At 41.9% G+C, this 17,130-nt stretch overlaps 2 protein-coding genes and 1 pseudogene across 2 annotated transcripts; all 3 read left to right on the top strand.

Moving 5' to 3' along the window:
- The first annotated feature begins 3,725 nt into the window (after window positions 1-3,725).
- Window positions 3,726-9,721, top strand: LOC110503457 (claudin-4-like). Its single transcript, XM_090218525.1, has one exon. It carries the CDS (start codon window positions 6,097-6,099, stop codon window positions 6,769-6,771), a length of 675 nt encoding a protein of 224 aa, XP_090074651.1. The 5' UTR covers window positions 3,726-6,096; the 3' UTR covers window positions 6,772-9,721.
- Window positions 8,988-9,721, top strand: LOC118944080 (claudin-4-like; annotated as a pseudogene).
- A 616-nt stretch (window positions 9,722-10,337) lies between these two features.
- LOC110503887 (claudin-3-like) lies at window positions 10,338-11,970 on the top strand. Its single transcript, XM_021582504.3, has one exon. The coding sequence runs from the start codon at window positions 11,001-11,003 to the stop codon at window positions 11,643-11,645; it is 645 nt and encodes a 214-aa protein (XP_021438179.2). The 5' UTR covers window positions 10,338-11,000; the 3' UTR covers window positions 11,646-11,970.
- Window positions 11,971-17,130: the final 5,160 nt, after the last annotated feature.

Here is a 17,130-nt window from a genome sequence, read left to right as displayed (position 1 = left end):
TTTTACCCAGGCAGGTAGCACATTAAAGATACCCTGGCATGGAGCAACCCAAGGAGATTGAGTACCACACTCAGGTACTACGCATTGAGGAGGAGAGATTGTTTTGGAGCGTATCGCCTTCAAACTGAGATTATACTCAAAGCACTGGGAATCAGATAGGCCTCAGAGGGTCCACTATTTTAGGATCAGGAGTCCTACACCAGATCATGTAGTAAACATGTAGTCAAACACTCAAACATCAGCTGTACTGCTTCAAACAGCATACATCTGGTTCTATGGTGTAATGTTGATCTCATTGTTGTGGAACTCCTAATAAAGAGGCAGCTGAAACAGGATAGTAGTATTTCCACACATTGTTATTGTTGTTCTGGGTGTGACAAATAAAGGCTTGTTGAGACACATGCAGTTCAAATAATGGGCACACACTACTCCCAGGATCACATGACGTTGGTCACAAAGACACAAAAACAACTACTACTCTTGTCTAAACCAGGGTTGTTCAATGTCGGTCCTGGATGGCCAAAACACTTCTGGTTTCATCCTCTCCTTCTAATAAGAGACTAGTTAAGACCTGGGACACCAGGTGAGAGCAATTAACTACCAAAACAGAACTATTTCGGCCCTCCAGAACCGGAATTTAACAGCCCTGGTCTAACCTGTACCTTTAATACCCTTCACACCACAGAAAGTGCCGAAAATGTGCTCGAAATTAAACTCATTTTGGCATGTGAAAATAGTTTTTGAGCTAAATTCCAGCTGATTTTACAGTGATGTTGCAGATTAAGTAGAAAATTGCCACTGTGAATGAAACAGTTTGGCACTAAAGCTAAGTTATTTCACATTACAGGTAGTTCAATCCACCTGTGCGTAAGTCTTGGTGGGAGGGGGGGGGTAAACTGGCTGGGTCACTATGGCTGTGTTTACACAGGCAGCCCAATTCTGACATTTTTTCCCACAAATTGGTATTTTGACCAATCACATCAGATCTTTTCACATCAGATATTTTTCAGAACTGATCTGATTGGTCAAAAGACCAATTATAAAAAGATCAGACTTCGGCTGCCTGTGTAAACACAACCTAAGTGTAGTGCTCATAGAACTATAACTCCTGGGGTTGGATAGTCAAACATCGTTACTGTACCTTTTTGAATGAGTGATTCAGAGATCAAGGCTTATTTTATATAATACTAGGTGGTATCACCCAACCACACATTTTATAATTCTTAAAAGTGTGAATTAGCTTATATAGAGGCTCACAAGTACTATGTTTAGATATTGTTATTGTTGTGGGTGTGAACTAAAGGTTAGAAGGCATGTTGCACCCCCCTGATGCTACTATGGGAGAATTTGGTATCAGTATAATGGTTGATAAAACTGGGATGTGTGATTTTCTCCTACAAATACGGATATCTGTGTGTGTATCTGTGTGGGTGGTTGGGCAGGAGTTAGGGGTAGGTTGTTGTGTGTTATCTATGATGTATTATTCCGTGCCCAAGAGTCATGCTCAAGGGGACGGAGTCACAGTTTCAGTGGATTAACCAAGCATGCAACAAAGATCTCACGTTACCTAGAAACCATTAGAAGCACGGGACATTCAATGACTCATGTGGTTCTGGATTGACATGCATCATAACATGCATCATAACATGCATCATAACATGCATCATAACATGCATCATAACATGCATCATGACATGTACATTAAATCAAAGGGGATTCAGGTGTAATAAGAGTTGATATAATACTTTAGTTCTTATCATGAGAATCTTTACCATTCTCAGAAGATTTAGGTGACTGTCCTCCAGACACAGTCAACTCACAAGTTCCTTTAAACTCACATGCTGAATGTATCCCCCTGTAATTTCATATTTTTTAATAAGGGATCAATTTAGAGGCAATGAACACTTTTTTCATTTTTTTTTTTATGCTGAGAGATGTGCCGTAGTGTGGCACCAGAGACACCAACAGTTACAGCCTGGATTGTGCAATAGGTAGGGAGTGACAGGGAGAGAGAGGAATTCCGCCTCCAGGGATTTTCTGTTATTTATTTTCTGGAACCTTACCTTAACTGTGAATGTACTAGAATACAGGAACGTCAGAGAAATACATTTCTCCCAAAGTTCTCTCTCTGTTTACTTTTGGTTGTTTCATTATTTCAGATACTAGAAGAAAAAGAGTCACCAAATAAAGTTTAAAATTGAAGAATTTCCCTTCCTACACTCCCGACACTCTTCAGCTGTCCCCATAGGAGAACCCTTTGAAGAACCCTTTCCACAGAGGGCTCTACTTGGAACCCAAAAGAGTTCTACCTGGAACCAACAAGAATTATCCTATAGGGACAGCCAGAGAACCCTTTTGGAACCCTGTTTTCTAACAGTGTACCTTCCACTCTCCCTTCCACCCGCTCGTTCCACCTGTTCCCAGAAGGCGAGTCTCTACTTAAGCAATAAGGCCAGAGGAGGTGTGGTACATGGCCAATATACCACAGCCAAGAGCTGTTCTAATGCACGATGCAACGCGGAGTGCCTGGACACAGCCCTTAGCTGTGGTATATTGGCCATATATCACAAACCCCCTAGGTGCCTTAATGGTCACCAACGTAATTAGAACAGTAAAAATACACGTTTTGTCATACACATGGTATACAGTCTGATATACCACGGCTGTCAGCCAATCAGCATTCAGGGCTCGAACCATCCAGTTTATAATTGTTAGTTATTAATGTAAGGCAGGCCTGGTGTGTATAGTGTAGTGTATCTATACATGGGCAGGAGGTAGTGACGAGCTTGCCAGGCACCTGTTACCCTGGAAACTGGTCTAACCTGCTCCCGTTCCCATGGCAGGTGAACAACTGGGAAGGTGTTTGTGCTTGTTCCCTTTCCAGGGAGAACTCTTACCAAATACCTGCTTCAAACCTGATGACTCCCTAAATTATACCAATAGTAAACATTTAATTTCCACAGAAATAAATGTGTTGGTTAGTCGCACCTAAATGGTCAGAAAATAAGAAAATAACTTGCAAACAACTGCATAGTCATAGTCAACAGCTAACTTCCTCCACCACATGGTGTCTCCTTCAGTTGCAGTCTGTTAGGGTAGGTTGCACCAACATGGATTAACTCCTAAACTGGGTTAAATCAAGGTTTATCTATGTTACCTTTATTTAACTAGGCAAGTCAGTTAAGAACAAATTCTTATTTTCAATGATGGCCTAGGAACAGTGGGTTAACTGCCTGTTCAGGGGCAGAACAACCTTACCAGCTCGGGGATTTGAACTTGCAACCTTCCGGTTACTAGTCCAACAGCTCTAACCACTAGGCTACCCTGCCGCACCAAATGTTTAACCTAGTTCTAAATGAATCCTAGTTAAATGAAATCCTTCCTCCAATCTAAGTTTAGTTTTCACTTTAAACCAAGATTACTTTTAAGCCTGTTGCTCAATAAATTTAAAAAATGAAGATACATTTAGATTGGAATTTAATTCTAAACTGCCACTTGAGTTTGCTTTACTGATACAATGGCAGCATATCTACTGTGCAGAGACCAAAATGACAGAGTTCCTCTGAGAATAATAAGAGACAGGTTGAATCCTATTGAGTTTTATGATAGTGATCAGTTTTCAAGGAGTTACCGCTTCTCCAAGGACTCTGTAATGCAACTGGAAAGAAAGGCTGGGCCAACCCTTCTCTATTTTGGTTAGGCCAGGGTGTGACTAGGGTGGGCATTCTAGTTTATTTATTTCTATGTTGGTGTAGTTCCCAAGCAGCTGTCTATCATTGTCTCTGATTCGGGATCATATATAAGTTGTCCTTTTTCGTTTGGGTTTTGTGGGTAGTTGTTTTCTGTTTAGTGTCTGCACCTGACAGGACTGTTTCGGGCTTCCCTCGCTGTTATTTTGTTCGAGTGTTTTGAGTATTAAATTTACCATGAACACTTACCACGCTGCGTTTTGGTCCACTCCTTCATACGATGATTTAACCCAGTTTAGGAGTTAATCCATGTTGGTGCAACCTACCCTAACAGACTGCAACTGAAGGAGACACCATGTGGTGGAGGAAGTTAGCTGTTGACTATGACTATGCAGTTGTTTGCAAGTTATTTTCTTATTTTCTGACCATTTAGGTGCGACTAACCAACACATTTATTTCTGTGGAAATTAAATGTTTACTATTGGTATAATTTAGGGAGTCATCAGGTTTGAAGCAGGTATTTGGTAAGAGTTCTCCCTGGAAAGGGAACAAGCACAAACACCTTCCCAGTTGTTCACCTGCCATGGGAACGGGAGCAGGTTAGACCAGTTTCCAGGAGGTGTTCTGTCTGTGGGGAGCCTTCTCTAGGTGTTCCTGGACACGTTTTTTTGTATTGTAATATGGGTCTAGGATTATAGCCAGTCTCCCTAACGCTACCACAGACTGGTACAAGGCTGCTGCCAATTGTTAGGAAAATAGGCATTTTGCAACAACGAAACTATGCATTTCTGATTCATTTTGAGTCACAAAGCTGCTCACACATATTTTGTTTGCGAATATTATAGTAACTACAGTAACAGGAGCTAATATATACAACATAATTATGTTGAACTTAATCGTAGCTTCAGTTTTCATGACAAGGCTTGTGTTATTGAGGCTTATTCTCACACAGCACTGAAGTCTTCAGTAAACAGAGATCAATTGTCTCTTTTTACCCCTCAGTTCCCCTTCGTATTAGGAAGTAACCACTGAGATCTTTGAATGTTAGGTTGACACTTTTTAAGTTATTTTTGTAGTTTTCATTTAACACCACATTTAATGAGCTTTATACAATGTGCTGGAGGCAAAACTGCAATAGGGTCAACCTGAGATCCGGTGTAAACCAGATCCTCTTTTGACCATTTCGACAGACAGACAGCTATTCAGTAAGACACTCACGGGATGATAATGTTCAGTACAGTTTAACTGTACCAGTACTTCACGTTGCTCCCTCTGGCTGTAAAAACATTATACACACCCATAAACAACTCTGGCTGCAACCTCCCCGTTCTGATCTGAATAGGACATTCTGCATCTCACAAAAAACAGAGAGTTCATAAGGTATTTGGTAATTCGGTGATGATTCAGTGATGATAATGTTCTAGCCTTCCAACAACCTGTAGAGAAGATCATCCAAGTGAGATGGTACGTGTTCTTGGGTGTTGATTTCACTATCAGGTGGGTGGTATGAGAAAGCAATGACCCCTGTTTTGACCTATGACCCCAATGATGACCCCTGTTAGTGAGACAAGGGCCTATAATGGGCTATAGATCACATAGAGCTGCCCAGCCAACCCTAACAACCCTACCAGAAAAGGACAGTTGTTTGTCTGATAAGTGAAGTGTACAGAGCCACCCTTTGTCATTGTATTTACATCCAGAGGACATCCCTTACAACTTGAGTGAGCACGCTAACAAACAAGGGCAAACGATGATAGGGCTACTAGAGTTTTTCCTGTTCAGGTCACGTGTTTTTTTATGGTTTAAGACAAACTTTATTGAACAAAACATGCACATGTTCAGAGACACATGTTCAGTGCCAGGCCTGTTCTGAACAGAGCAGTTTTACCCAAGAGGTATAATGTGTCTGTCTAACTGACTGAACAAAGCCTGTAATTTTCTCTCGTTTGCAGAGACGGTGATTCAGCGTTTAGTGTTATTTGAATGTAAACTGACTCCACCTTACAGTCTTCTTAGCAGTATAAAGAAAGGAATAATCGGTTTATCCCACTCTTCTTCTCTTTCCCCCTCTCTCGATAACGGACTAAAGTATTATCCAGGGCATTCTGAGCCAAGGAGATCTGATATCGTCTTTAGAGGGCTGTGCTCTGAGACACAGAGCACCTTCTATCCAGACCAGACCTGAGAGACCTAGGGATAGGGAGTGACTGCTGCAGCCCAACACCAGCCCAGAGAACCAAGGGACCCAGAGAGACAACAGCCCAGCACCAGGGGACAAGGGGAGACTACGACAGCCCAGAATCAGGGACAGACCACTGCCCCAGATCAAAGCACCAAGGACAAAGAGAGACGACAGCCACAGACCAGCACCAGAGCACCTAGGGACAGGGAGAGACTAGTTCCAGAGATGGCCTCGGCCGGCCTGGAGATCCTGGGTATGATCCTTTGTGTGTCAGGCTGGCTAGGGGTCATGGTGGCTTGTGGCCTGCCAATGTGGAGAGTAGCTGCCTACATTGGCCAGAACATCGTCATCTCTCAAGTGATCTGGGAGGGCCTGTGGATGAACTGTTCTGTCCAGAGCACGGGCCAGATGCACTGCAAAGTCCACGACTCCATGCTTGGACTCCCTGTGGACCTACAGGCGGCCCGTGCCCTGGTCATCGTCTCTATGGTGCTGTGCATCATGGGCATCGGCCTGTCTGTAGCCGGGGCCAAGTGCACCAACTGCAGCTCAGACACAGGCAGCAAGCCTCGCATTGTGCTGGGGGCCGGAGTGACCTTCATTGTGGCGGGGCTGTTGCTGCTGACGGCCGTATCGTGGACGGCTAACACCATCGTCTTGGATTTCTATGACCCAATGATGGAGGAGACAGGGAAGAGGGAGTTTGGGAACTCACTGTATTTTGGATGGGCTGCCTCCTGTCTGCTTCTCCTAGGGGGAGCTCTGCTCTGCTGCTCCTGTCCCCTGAAAGCACCCCAGGGTGTTAGCGGGGCTGGGTCTGGACCCAACAGGGTGATGAACTACTCTGCGGTCAAATACCCCATGTCTGTCAATGGATATGTGAGGAGGGACTATGTGTGAGAGAGTGTGTTCAATGGCTTTAGAATAGAGACAGCCCCTTGAGACTGATGGGACTAAGGGGATAACTAGTGTTAGCGCCCCCCCTTTCCTGACTGGGTTAGCGAAGAATAAATGCAGTATGAACGATTGGCGATTAATGCTAGATTGTGTTTTACATATATGATTTCTGTAGAGTTGGAGACATGCATTTATAGACAATTCAAGTAAATGTAGATGGTAGGATTAGAGAAAAATCTTATTCATGTTTTGCTTTTCGGAATTAGTTTTTGTACTAAATTTCACATGAATGTTACTCAGTGATGACGATGTAGATCATGAAAATTTTAATTTAGTTTAAAAAAATAAATAATAACATTTCCATTTAACCTTAAGTCATTTTTGCACACTCAGAATTTTCTTGCACATGGTGATACAAAATTAAGATAAGTTCACCCTTGATTTCATAATGTGAGGAAATCATGCATTGCGTTAACTAATGTTTGTATACAAGCAACTTATTTTTCTTTGCTTAATTGGCTTATAGCAGGGCCATTCCCATCTGAAAGTAAGGTCTTATCACAGAGGATGTCACCACAGGAATGTTATGTGAGTGAGGAGAGGTAGTCTTGCCTACGTTTAAGGACAAATCTGGCTTAATAAGGTCAGGCTACCAACAGAACACTGAGACAGGACAGGACATCCCATCGAAGACACAGGGTCTAAAGAAATAGACCAAAATATGGGGCAGGAATGACTGCAGGTCCATATCACCTGAAATCTAGAAAACTCAGCCCCTCTACCCCGCACAATACGGTTTATGATTTCAATGCAAATGTGAGTAGCAACATTGACCCTTTTGTTTAATTTGGGAGAGTGAAACTGAGCACGACAAAAAGCAGCCATTTTGATAAGGAGGAGTGTAGGTAACCCACACTGTAATCATAGGTTGAACCAATTTCTTTCACAATCCTCCCATTTATTAAAGATAAGACAATGGCTTTATTTACATTCTAGTCTAAGAACAAGATAGGGGAAATTACTTTTAAGACATTCTTATAGCATAGACTTAAAGTACTTGCTAGGGAAGTTTGAGTGTCGTACAAACAAACATAGCCTCCAATTGTGATAGTCAATCTGTTCACTTGTGGAGTATAAGTACTCGTCTATAACCAAGTAAAGTGCCTGTGTGTGGAACTTATTGTGCTGATAGACACGTTTATAACTTTGATCCCTAAATCTGTCAGCCAATCAAGACAAAAGATAACGGATTCTCACTTTTTGTCATCAATCTTCAATGGCAGTCAGAAACAAGATATCATTTACTATGAAATTCAGGCTTGTCTGTTTCCTGAATCATGGCAGTGGGAAACAATGAGCAAATGCAGATTTGCATTAATTCATTGTGCAACGTCATCTCCAAAAATGATGTTATCTGGTACCAGAGAGAGCATTCATTGGCTCCTGACCCAGGTCAGTTCATTTTGAAAGAAACGGATCCAAGAAAGAGCCCTGCTGCTGGGGTTGGAAACCAGATGAAACAATATTAAGCAACTTTTTCTATAGGTCAATGGAAGTTTGTTTAAAAATATATTGATTATTAAAACCAATGCAATTCATCTTATGCCTTCATCAGGGTATTTGGGTTGGAAACTAGCCAACAGTGCTTGTATACAGTAGGCTGCCACAGATGTTCCTAGGCAGCTCTCTCTCAGGGTTAGCAGTAAGACACAGAGGTTAACGCTCCATAGAGAGCTAAATATTTATTTTGACCTGAAAATAACTGTACACTGGTAGACACTTGTTGAATGAACACATTTGTAAATGTTATTCCCAATTCCTCCACGTGTAACTATTAACTTGTTTATTCTTAACCTGTTCGTTATCCTTTAACTATTTAGTATTGGTACTTTGGCCATTTATTGACCTTCCCCCTCAGCCCAAACAGTGGGGGAACAACCATGGCCCAACCATTCAATCATTAATCTGTGCAGCCAAGCCGTTCACATGGGGTTTGTTGAGAAGAAAGAAAAGAAAAAACATTTGAAAACCTCCTTGGCCAATGCCCATGAGACTCTACCTTCTGTTGGTGGAGTGCTATAAAGATAGCTCTGAGTATACAGACGGTGAGAATTCCAAAGCAGAACCCAGACAGTGAAACCCTTTTGTGTGTGAAGTTGAGACAGTTAAGAGAGTGAAGACACATGTAGACTTACTTACAAAGGAAGGTAAAACAACAAATGGCTGTGTTGGGACTAGAGATCTTGGGAGTGATCCTGGCTGTCCTGGGTTGGATATTAAGCATCGTGTCCTGCGCCATGCCCATGTGGAGTGTGTCCGCTTTCATCGGGGTCAACATCATCACAGCTCAGACCATGTGGGAGGGCATCTGGATGACCTGTATGGTGCAGAACACGGGCCAAATGCAGTGTAAGGTCTACGACTCCATGCTAGCCCTCAGCTCTGACCTGCAGGCAGCCCGAGCCCTCACAATCATCTCTATAGTTGTGGGCATCATGGGGGTGCTGGTGGCCGTGGTGGGGGCTAAGTGTACCAACTGTGTTGAGGACGAGACGGCCAAGGCCCAGGTGATGATCGCAGCCGGGGTGGCCTTCATCGTAGCATCCCTGACTCAGCTGATCCCTGTGTCCTGGTCAGCCAACAGAATCATCATGGATTTCTATAGTCCCATCACTCCTGAGGCTCAGAAACGGAGATTGGAGGGGCTCTCTACCTGGGCTGGGCAGCAGCCGCATTACTCCTCATCGGGGGGGGGGGGGGGGGGGGGGGGTCCTGTGCTGTAGTTGCCCCCCACAGCCTGAGAAGAGGTATGCAGGGCCACCCTCACGGATGGTGTACTCCCCAATCAGGTCTGTGGCCCCCAGCGGCTATGACAAAAGAGACTATGTTTGAACTGACCTGCGTAGCTGGTAGTAAAGTGTGTCAATTTCACAATAAAAACTGTTTCATAATACCTGCATTTTTTCTTAAAATATTTTAATACGATGACAGAAAAATACATTGTTGCAATAAGTTACTTTATACAGTACATTTAATTAACATTAGTAAATGCTTTGCTACATGAGAAGTGCCACTAAGTCCTGTGGTACTAGCTATGCAGTTTATAAGAAAAAATATGTTTGAATCTGCTGCCAAAAAAAGACGTAGGCTAAGGCTAACTGCCTCCGTGTCATTCATTCTGCCCAGATCAGGATATAACAGGCATTTTCCTTCACTGATCCTTGGGTATCTATGGTAGTGATGTGTTGAGTTGGATTGTCTTTCATAGCTGCTATCTACCTGGCTGACTCTCATATCTGTTGGCCCTTAGATAACAAGAAGCCTTGCTTTGTCAGCCCCCCACTATTCAGCCATTCCAAAATGGCCCCCAGAACAATGGGTCCGTTTCATAGCACGATGGAGGTCAGAGTGAGTTATCAACACTGGGTCATGAAATGTTGGGGGGAAAGACTATTATCCCAGTTTCTGGGGCATAATTAGGCATAAACCACCACCCATAATTAGACACTCCAGTTTTAAGGAATTCAAGGGCACTGGAGTCAGTGACAGACAGACATGGCCGTTAGACCACATCAAATAGAGTGAACAAGATAGCTTATTGCAAAGGAACTGAGGTCAGGCATTCTTCTTTTACAAGCTGCTTCAAATAATGTTGTGAGAGAGTGATTGCTCTGAGGAGACTAGATTAGGGCTAATCTATTAATGAGTAAAGGGCAATTCCACCACTCTTCAACCTCATTTTCATTATGTCCAGCACATTATGTAAAAACTGCGCATTTATTTAAAAGGTTAATCGGTTCTACCCAATGACATCATCAAAAGTTAAAACATTTTAAAAACAGTGATTTCCAAACACTATGAGATTCACAGTGATGTGGGGAGCAAAATAATACCCTCCCTCTGGCTAGAAAACTCCTTGCAGGTTTTGAAAATCACTATTGTTTTTTTACTTTTAATCCCACACTGTGATGTCACAGATAAGCATTTTTGGGGGGATCTTCCAGGGCTCCTCCCTTCAGCTGATCTGGGATATAAAGGATGCCAGAACATCACACATCACACACTCACAGGTACTCAGGCTAAATCAATTGGTGTTATTGTCTCTGGCTCTGTCTGGTCTCCTTCTTTCTCACAGATCCTCTGTCAGATCCTCTCAGGTCTCTCAGGTGTGACGGAACACGGAGCACTGAACGGAACACAGAAGGAGCTCCAGCAACAACAGAATTACCACCATGTCTGCAGGGTTGGAGTTAGTCGGGATCGCTCTATGCGTATTAGGATGGATCATTGCCATCGTGTCCTGCACCCTGCCCATGTGGCGAGTAACGGCCTTCATCGGCAGCAACATCGTCACGGCTCAGATCATCTGGGAGGGTCTGTGGATGACCTGTGTGGTCCAGAGCACAGGCCAGATGCAGTGTAAGGTCTATGACTCCATGCTGGCTCTCTCCCGGGACCTTCAGGCTGCCAGGGCTCTCACGGTCATCTCCATCCTCCTGGCCATCCTGGCTGTGCTCATCGCCATCGCCGGCGCCAAGTGCACCAACTGCATCGAGGACAAGGCATCCAAAGCTAAAGTCATGATAATCTCTGGGGTGTTCTTCATCGTGTCAGGAGTCATGCAGCTGATCCCAGTGTCCTGGTCGGCCAACACTATCATCAGGGACTTTTACAACCCGCTGCTGACTGATGCACAGCGCAGAGAGCTAGGGGCAGCGCTCTACATTGGCTGGGGGGCCTCAGCCCTCATGATCCTCGGGGGAAGCCTCCTCTGCTACTCCTGTCCCCCTATGAAGTACAAGCCCTCACAGATGGCATACTCTGCCCCAGGCTCTGCCCCAGGTGGGCCTGGGTTCCAGAGAAAAGACTATGTGTGATGGGACAATGGATGGGACAAGGACTATTTATGTAACAACCAAAAACGTTATTCTACACCTGTTTCTAATGGTGTGTCTAAGAAAGGGCTTCATGAATGAAGGAGACTCCGTGATGAAGGGATGTGTTTTATCATTGTTTTGTTGGATTTGTCTATGTGTGTACAGTATTTGTCTCTGTAGTATCTCTTCTGAAAGGAAAGCATAGAAGTTCTGGCTGTGTAAGAAAACATTTGAGAAAGATCATGTACTTTCCATTTGGGTTTAGTGAGAACAAAGGAAATTAAGAATAAGATCAGGAGTTATTAAATGTTTTAATTATTAAAAAGTTTTAAGTGTTGAATTATTGGTGAGCTATGCATATTCATTGAAACTATATCAAGCTCATTTAAAAACATTCACAAGCCTCATATAATCATTTACATAATGTTTGTACTTTAATGAATATTCGTCTCTAAGATGTTAGTCATTGAGTCCATTTATATATTAAATCACTAACATTGAATTATTTTCCTAGCTTCAGTTAACTATGCTACATCAAATACTACCTTGTAGAATATTCATTCATTATCTTCTCATTGACATTTCTCTATGTTATTGGCTCATATAAATGAGGCACTGCTTTGGCTTCAGAAACTAAGGAACACAGTTAAAAAGACAACATTTGACTGATGCTTTCACAAAAAGATAGAGGTGGAAAGGGTTTTCTTTTACTGCAAGAATACAGTAGAGTGTACAAAATCAGTATGTACACAGCAGCTAATTGGGATCCAAATAAAATACTAAATACTACTAACATACAGAGTACTGTATCTGTACTGAATTCTGTCACCTGAACTCCCGACAGATGACAGATGTATTAAACAGAGTGTGGCTAGCAGTGCACAGAGGGAATGGGGAACAGTTTGGGAGCAGACAAACTGAAGGCCTCAGTGTTTTGGGGCAAGGAGGAGTAATGGGGGCATTGTGCACCTGTGTCCATACAGAACAGTGCTAATGTGTGTGTTAGTCCTGCAGTGTTAACTGCACATCACCTGCTTTTTAGTAAAGGTAGTTGTTGTTTTGTTAAGGTTGGCATCTCTACTGATTTTTTCGTTCTGCCCTTGAACAGGCAGTTAACCCACTGTTCCTAAGCCGTCATTGAAAATAAGAATTTGTTCTTAACTGACTTTCCTAGTTAAATAAAGGTAAAATAAAGTTTTAAAAAATTAAAAAATTCAGAAAGCAATAATCAATTTTGTATATTTTTCTCTTGTTTTATTGAATTACCATCTGCACACAGAGGTTCACACTATCAACAATATACTTCAGCAGTTTTGTCATGTATTTTTTTACCTAATGAGAAGGTGACGGATGCTGGGATAAGGATCAGTACATGTGCCAGTGTAAAGGTATGCAATCCAAGAGGCCATGTTACCGGCCACCAATCAGCAACTTCACCACAACAGCTCTAAACAAGTACCAACAAGAGATCACCTCATAGGTGCAGGTGACAAATGTTATGTCAGCAGAGAAGGACAAAGAAGACTGAAAGAAATAATGAAAAGGTAGAATTATAATCAGTAAGCAGGCCTAGAGTACAGTATATGTCATCTTCAATTATTAAGGAAATAGAAATTTGCAATTGTTTCTATAAGTATTTTCAAGTCTGTTTCCTTCATGCTGGCTGTGACTTGAAGACTTCCAGTCTCATGTTTAAAACACATCTTGTAGCACCTTACAAAAGCCTCTACAAAAGCCTCTATGTGAAATATTGATTAGGATCTCATAGTAAATATGGGTGAGAAAAGTTCCTGGAGACTGGAGTCTCACCTTACCAGCACTTTATCAGCCCACTGTTGAGTCTCTTCCTCTACATATCAATATGACTCTAACAAAAGATCTATCAAGTCATTTGACATGTAGCCACCATGACTGGATCCATTGATATTAACTACTGTACAGTTTCAGCTAGTATACAGTCCATTGTTCAGATTATTTCCTCCAAATAGGGGGATAAAATGTACATTAAAAAGCTGAGATATGAATAGAATAAGCATCTCTATGGTTATTGATGCATGGTGTTCATACATTTTTCAGTTGACTATTCAATTTACAGCCTTTTGAAATTGCAACAACATTTCATACAGTTGAAAAACAAAACCACTGTATTTGTAATTTGCGTTGTTTTGGTTGGCTGACTGATGGTCCTACTAAATGAAAGTTAGGATAATGGGATATAATTTATATTTCTAAGAGGGTTGGATATCTTGGAAGTGTAATGCCCAAAAGCTTCAGTTTCAACATATGTAGAGCTGGCGAGAGACTATTATTAGACTGACCATGTTCAGTGATACCTGCTACATATGAAGTTCAGATGACTTTTCCTTTATAAGACAGGCAGTTTAGTGTGTTTGAAGGGTGTTAATCGTTGATCCCACCTCAGGGTTATTTCAGCAGTATTACCATGGAGGAATGGAGATCTCTATGCCTCATAAAGTACATTTGGTTTGGGGGTTATACAGCAGTCAGTGCAACATATTAAATTGAAAGGACTAAGGAAAGTAATGTTGACATGGTAAACAAAGCACAAGTCATAAAATTGGAGTTCAGAGGTGGCGAGAGACTATTATTAGACTGATCACGTTTAGTGGTACCTGCTGTGTTACATATGCAGTTTAGATGTCTCTCTCTCTCTCTGCTGGCTCTGGACAGCGAAACCCTGGCTGATCACATGACCGATACTGAGCTATGTGAAGGATGGAACAGAGAGAGAAGTTGCTAGTCTGCTGGAGTTGCCAGGGAAAAGGCCTTCCTTTATTCATCCACCATGAAAGGAACAACACAGCCCCTTTGTGGGTCCTGTGCTGTCTACTCTGTCGGAACAAAAACTTAGACACTGCCGTTGGCTCACATGCTCCCACAATAAAAAATATGCTAAGATCTACAGTATGGTTCCAATGGCTTGTTGCTTTGCAGATGAGGCACTATAGTTTTGGTGCAATAAACCAAGTGTGGCTAACAAAGTGACTGATCTGCGGAAGCTACTTCCAGCCATTTCTCAATATGTCTTCTTCCTCTATCTTCATCAGTAAATGGAAGATAAACAAACAACTAACAGCTAACAGCCAACAGATAATGATATCATGAAGCAGGTGAGCATAACATCGTTATCCAGGTCCGTCCACACACAGCCAATCATTCTAGATCTATTTTGTGGTGGTTTCACAAATGTCTTAAAGGTCCAATCAGCAGTTGAAACAATACTAAAGAGTACTCCCTGCCATTGTTTCGGTAAAAAGCTGAGGGATGGTCCACTCTCAAATTCATAGACAGAGCTATGGATGCAAGGACTGACCATCCATGATATGAAAATGATAGTTTTAACCATGTTTTGAGGCCATAAAGTGTTTGTTAATATTTACTTTGTTTACAAACATTGGAGTGAAACAAGCTTATATTTTGGGTTCTGATGGGGTACGACAGTTAAACTAAGCTCACAAGGCATTTACAAGTTATATTCTTCAAGAATCAATGGGTACATATAATTCAATAATATGTCCAAAAATAGATGTAGAAACTGCTGATTGCCCCTTTATTAAGTCCACTCCTGGGGGGTTGATATCCAAGCAGACCCTCTGCCAATAGCCTCACCTAAGGACGGTCAGAGACAGAGAGCACGGCCTGTACCTGACACCCATCTTTAATAAACAACAGTTGCCACATATCAGTGTTTTTCTTGTTGCTATTAACCTCCCTACATTCCTGTGTTCTGTCTTCCAACTGACTTAATCTATGAAAATAGCAAACAAGGCCTGAGATTGAAGCCCAACCACACAGGCCATGTATGCTTTCCTTCTTTTATCCCACTCCAAAACACAGCCAGAAGTTTACTGCCTATCATGTTCCTGTCTAAACACCTCGTTATTCTGAGAGAGATGCCCCATTAGCTGCATACCAGAACTTTGAAGCTACACTCTAAAAATAAAAAGTTCCTGGAGTATCCTTTAAGGGTTCTTCCAATTGAAACTGTGAGGGAACCCCTATAAGTTCTTTGAAGAACCCTTTAAAAGGATCCTTGAATAACCTTTTGTGGTTCATTTTTGAACTACGCCCACTCCACTATTATTATAAATGTTTTAGTTGTCAGTGTTTATGATTTTAGTGACAAAGCAGAATAAAAAAATCCAAATATGAGGTAAGCTCCCAGCAGAGCCCCAAGTCCATTGGGTATATCCTCTGGCGTGTTGATGTTGATGTTCTCTGTATCCACAGCCAGAATGATTTAGCAGTGCATGGTGATCGAACATGTTTCCTGTTATATTCAGAGGTGTAGGAAGGGGGAAGTCTGTGAATCCAAAAAATTGTACTTATACAGATGATTAACAAAAAATGCACATGACAGTATTCATACCTTGTTTTCTGTGGTGAATGTGAATGAAAAACACTCTTTTGATAATGGTTTTCTTACACATACCTTGTCCATAATGTAGAGGCCTATGGGATATTCATTGACGAGGTAAGGGAGGAGGATGGTAAATGTGATCTGCATAACATCTGCATAAATGGGAACTGCATTTGTATGCCTCTTCATCTATACACCTGCAGACACAGACACAAAAGTGAGCAGCTCAGTCATCTGCACCCAATACAGCTAGCCTTCAACATATTCTTATAGCCTACATATTCTTAACTCTTTGTTGATTGATATCCATTGAATTTTGTTCATTTTCTGTTTTAGAAAGATTTGCACAAATATGAAAAGATAGATCGTATCATCATAAAAAACTATCAATTTAGATCATACAAAGGACAACCCTTACCTTAAATTGAGACCTTTACATTTATCAGTTATGTGCCTGCACCTGCTGTCCTTTCAAATTCAAATCTAAATGTTTCAGTTGGTTAGCTAGGTTCCTGCAAGAACCCCCACCAACTAAAGAGGTTCTTCGAATAACATTTTGAGGGCGATTTTCAGTGCCTTGAACCTTAAGGTTCTTCAAAGAACCCTTGGTGAACCCCACATTTTTTGAATGTATAGTCTGCGATTCGAAAAACAACCCAACAACATCCCCGAGACATGTTTTGGTATTCAGCTGAGGGATGGTGCTGGAGAAATGTTTAACGCCTTTCAAATTCTTTAGGTTGTGATGAAGACATGTGTGCTAACCTCATAAGGCATTCCTAAGTCATTTTCTTCAAGAATCAACAGGTAAATATCAAGAATTGAAATGACCATTGAACAGATTCCAAGATCCCAGACTATTTCAGGTGAAACTGTGAACAATATCAAATCTGTTGTAAGGATCAGTGGTGGTGTCGGAACAGAATAGAACAAGACTTATAGATCCAGGTTGTTTGGCACTGGCAAACCAAGCGTAATACACACCCTTATTATGAGCCTGGCCAGGCCAGAGGGGTATAATTCAAAGCAGGATCAAGAATTAGCCAGCCAACTTTTATAAGCAACCAGAAATAACTATTGATTTTCTGGGTCATTAAGAAAGTT

Source organism: Oncorhynchus mykiss, chromosome 24, assembly GCF_057628025.1.
Source record: "Oncorhynchus mykiss isolate SJ-2025 chromosome 24, ASM5762802v1, whole genome shotgun sequence".
Lineage (NCBI taxonomy): Eukaryota > Metazoa > Chordata > Actinopteri > Salmoniformes > Salmonidae > Oncorhynchus > Oncorhynchus mykiss.
The sequence above is the reverse complement of the archived record's forward strand: the minus strand, read 5'-3'. Positions and strand labels throughout refer to the sequence as shown.